The following is a 1,440-nucleotide window of genomic DNA, read 5'->3' on the forward strand; positions in this document are numbered from 1 at the left end:
CAGACCGACATCAGACAGCACCAGACCAACATCAGACAGCACCAGACAAACATCAGACAGCACCAGACCGCACCAGACTGACATCAGACCGACACCAGACAGCACCAGACCGACATCAGACCAACATCAGACAGACATCAGACCGACATCAGACAGCACCAGACCAACATCAGACAGCACCAGACAAACATCAGACAGCACCAGACCGCACCAGACTGACATCAGACCGACACCAGACAGCACCAGACCGACATCAGACCAACATCAGACAGACATCAGACCGACATCAGACAGCACCAGACCAACATCAGACAGCACCAGACCAACATCAGACAGCACCAGACCGACATTAGACCAACATCAGACAGCACCAGACCAACATCAGACCAACATCAGACAGCACCAGACCGACATCAGACCAACATCAGACAGCACCAGACCGACATCAGAACTACATCAGACAGCACCAAACCAATGTCAGACCAGCACCAAACCAGCACCAGACCAGCGTCAGACCAAACAACATCAGACCAGAACCAGACCAACATCAGACCAGCGTCAGACCAGTGGCAATGCTGCGCCACATTCCCATCATAACACACAAACGACAAACACGAATTTGCATATTTCACACAAACCACAAACACGAATTTGCATATTTCACAAAAACCACAAACACAAATTTGCATATTTCACACAAACCACAAACACAAATTTGCATATTTCACAAAAACCACAAACACAAATTTGCATATTTCAAACAAACCACAAACACGAATTTTTGCATATTTCACACAAACCACAAACACAAATTTGCATATTTCACACATACCACAAACACAAATTTGCATATTTCACATAAACCACAAATAAGAACCACAATTTACAGTGTGCATGATGTCTCCTGCCTCATTCCAGATAGAGAGAGAGAGAAAGAGAGAGAGAAAGAGAGAGAGAAAGAGAGAGAGAGAGAGAGACAAAGAGACAGAGAGACAGAGACAGAAAGATAAACAGAGAGAGAGAGAGAGAGAGACAGACAGACAGAGATAGACAGAGAGAGAGAGAAAGAGACACGCTATACACAAACATAGTCCGGCAATACACATTGTCCAGCAATACACAAATATTTTCCAGCTATACACAAATATTTTCCGGCTATACACAAACATTGCATATTACCCCAATATACACAAACATTATCTAGCTATACACACATATTGTCTGGCTATACACAAACATTGTCCAGCTATACACACATATTGTCTGGCTATACACAAACATTGTCCAGCTACACACAAACAGTCTGTTACAACACAGTCTATCAGCAGAGATTGTTGTTGTTGTTGTTGTTGTTATTATTGTTGCTATTGTTGTTGTCATTGTTGTTGTTGTTGTTTAGACCTGGACTGGATGTAAAGCACAGCATAATTGCCAGAAAAT

The 1,440-nt window shown here is 43.1% G+C and overlaps 1 protein-coding gene across 1 annotated transcript; it reads left to right on the forward strand.

The window, feature by feature from the left end:
• Positions 1-3: 3 nt before the first annotated feature.
• LOC101845753 (A-agglutinin anchorage subunit-like) lies at positions 4-557 on the forward strand (the record flags this gene model as incomplete). Its single annotated transcript, XM_005113394.1, has 1 exon — positions 4-557. A coding segment is annotated over one exon (554 nt), but the record flags the coding sequence as incomplete, so codon positions are not given.
• Between the last annotated feature and the right edge of the window lie 883 nt (positions 558-1,440).

The sequence above is a fragment of the Aplysia californica genome, unplaced genomic scaffold (assembly GCF_000002075.1).
Source record: "Aplysia californica isolate F4 #8 unplaced genomic scaffold, AplCal3.0 scaffold02169, whole genome shotgun sequence".
NCBI classification, from domain to species: Eukaryota; Metazoa; Mollusca; class Gastropoda; order Aplysiida; family Aplysiidae; genus Aplysia; species Aplysia californica.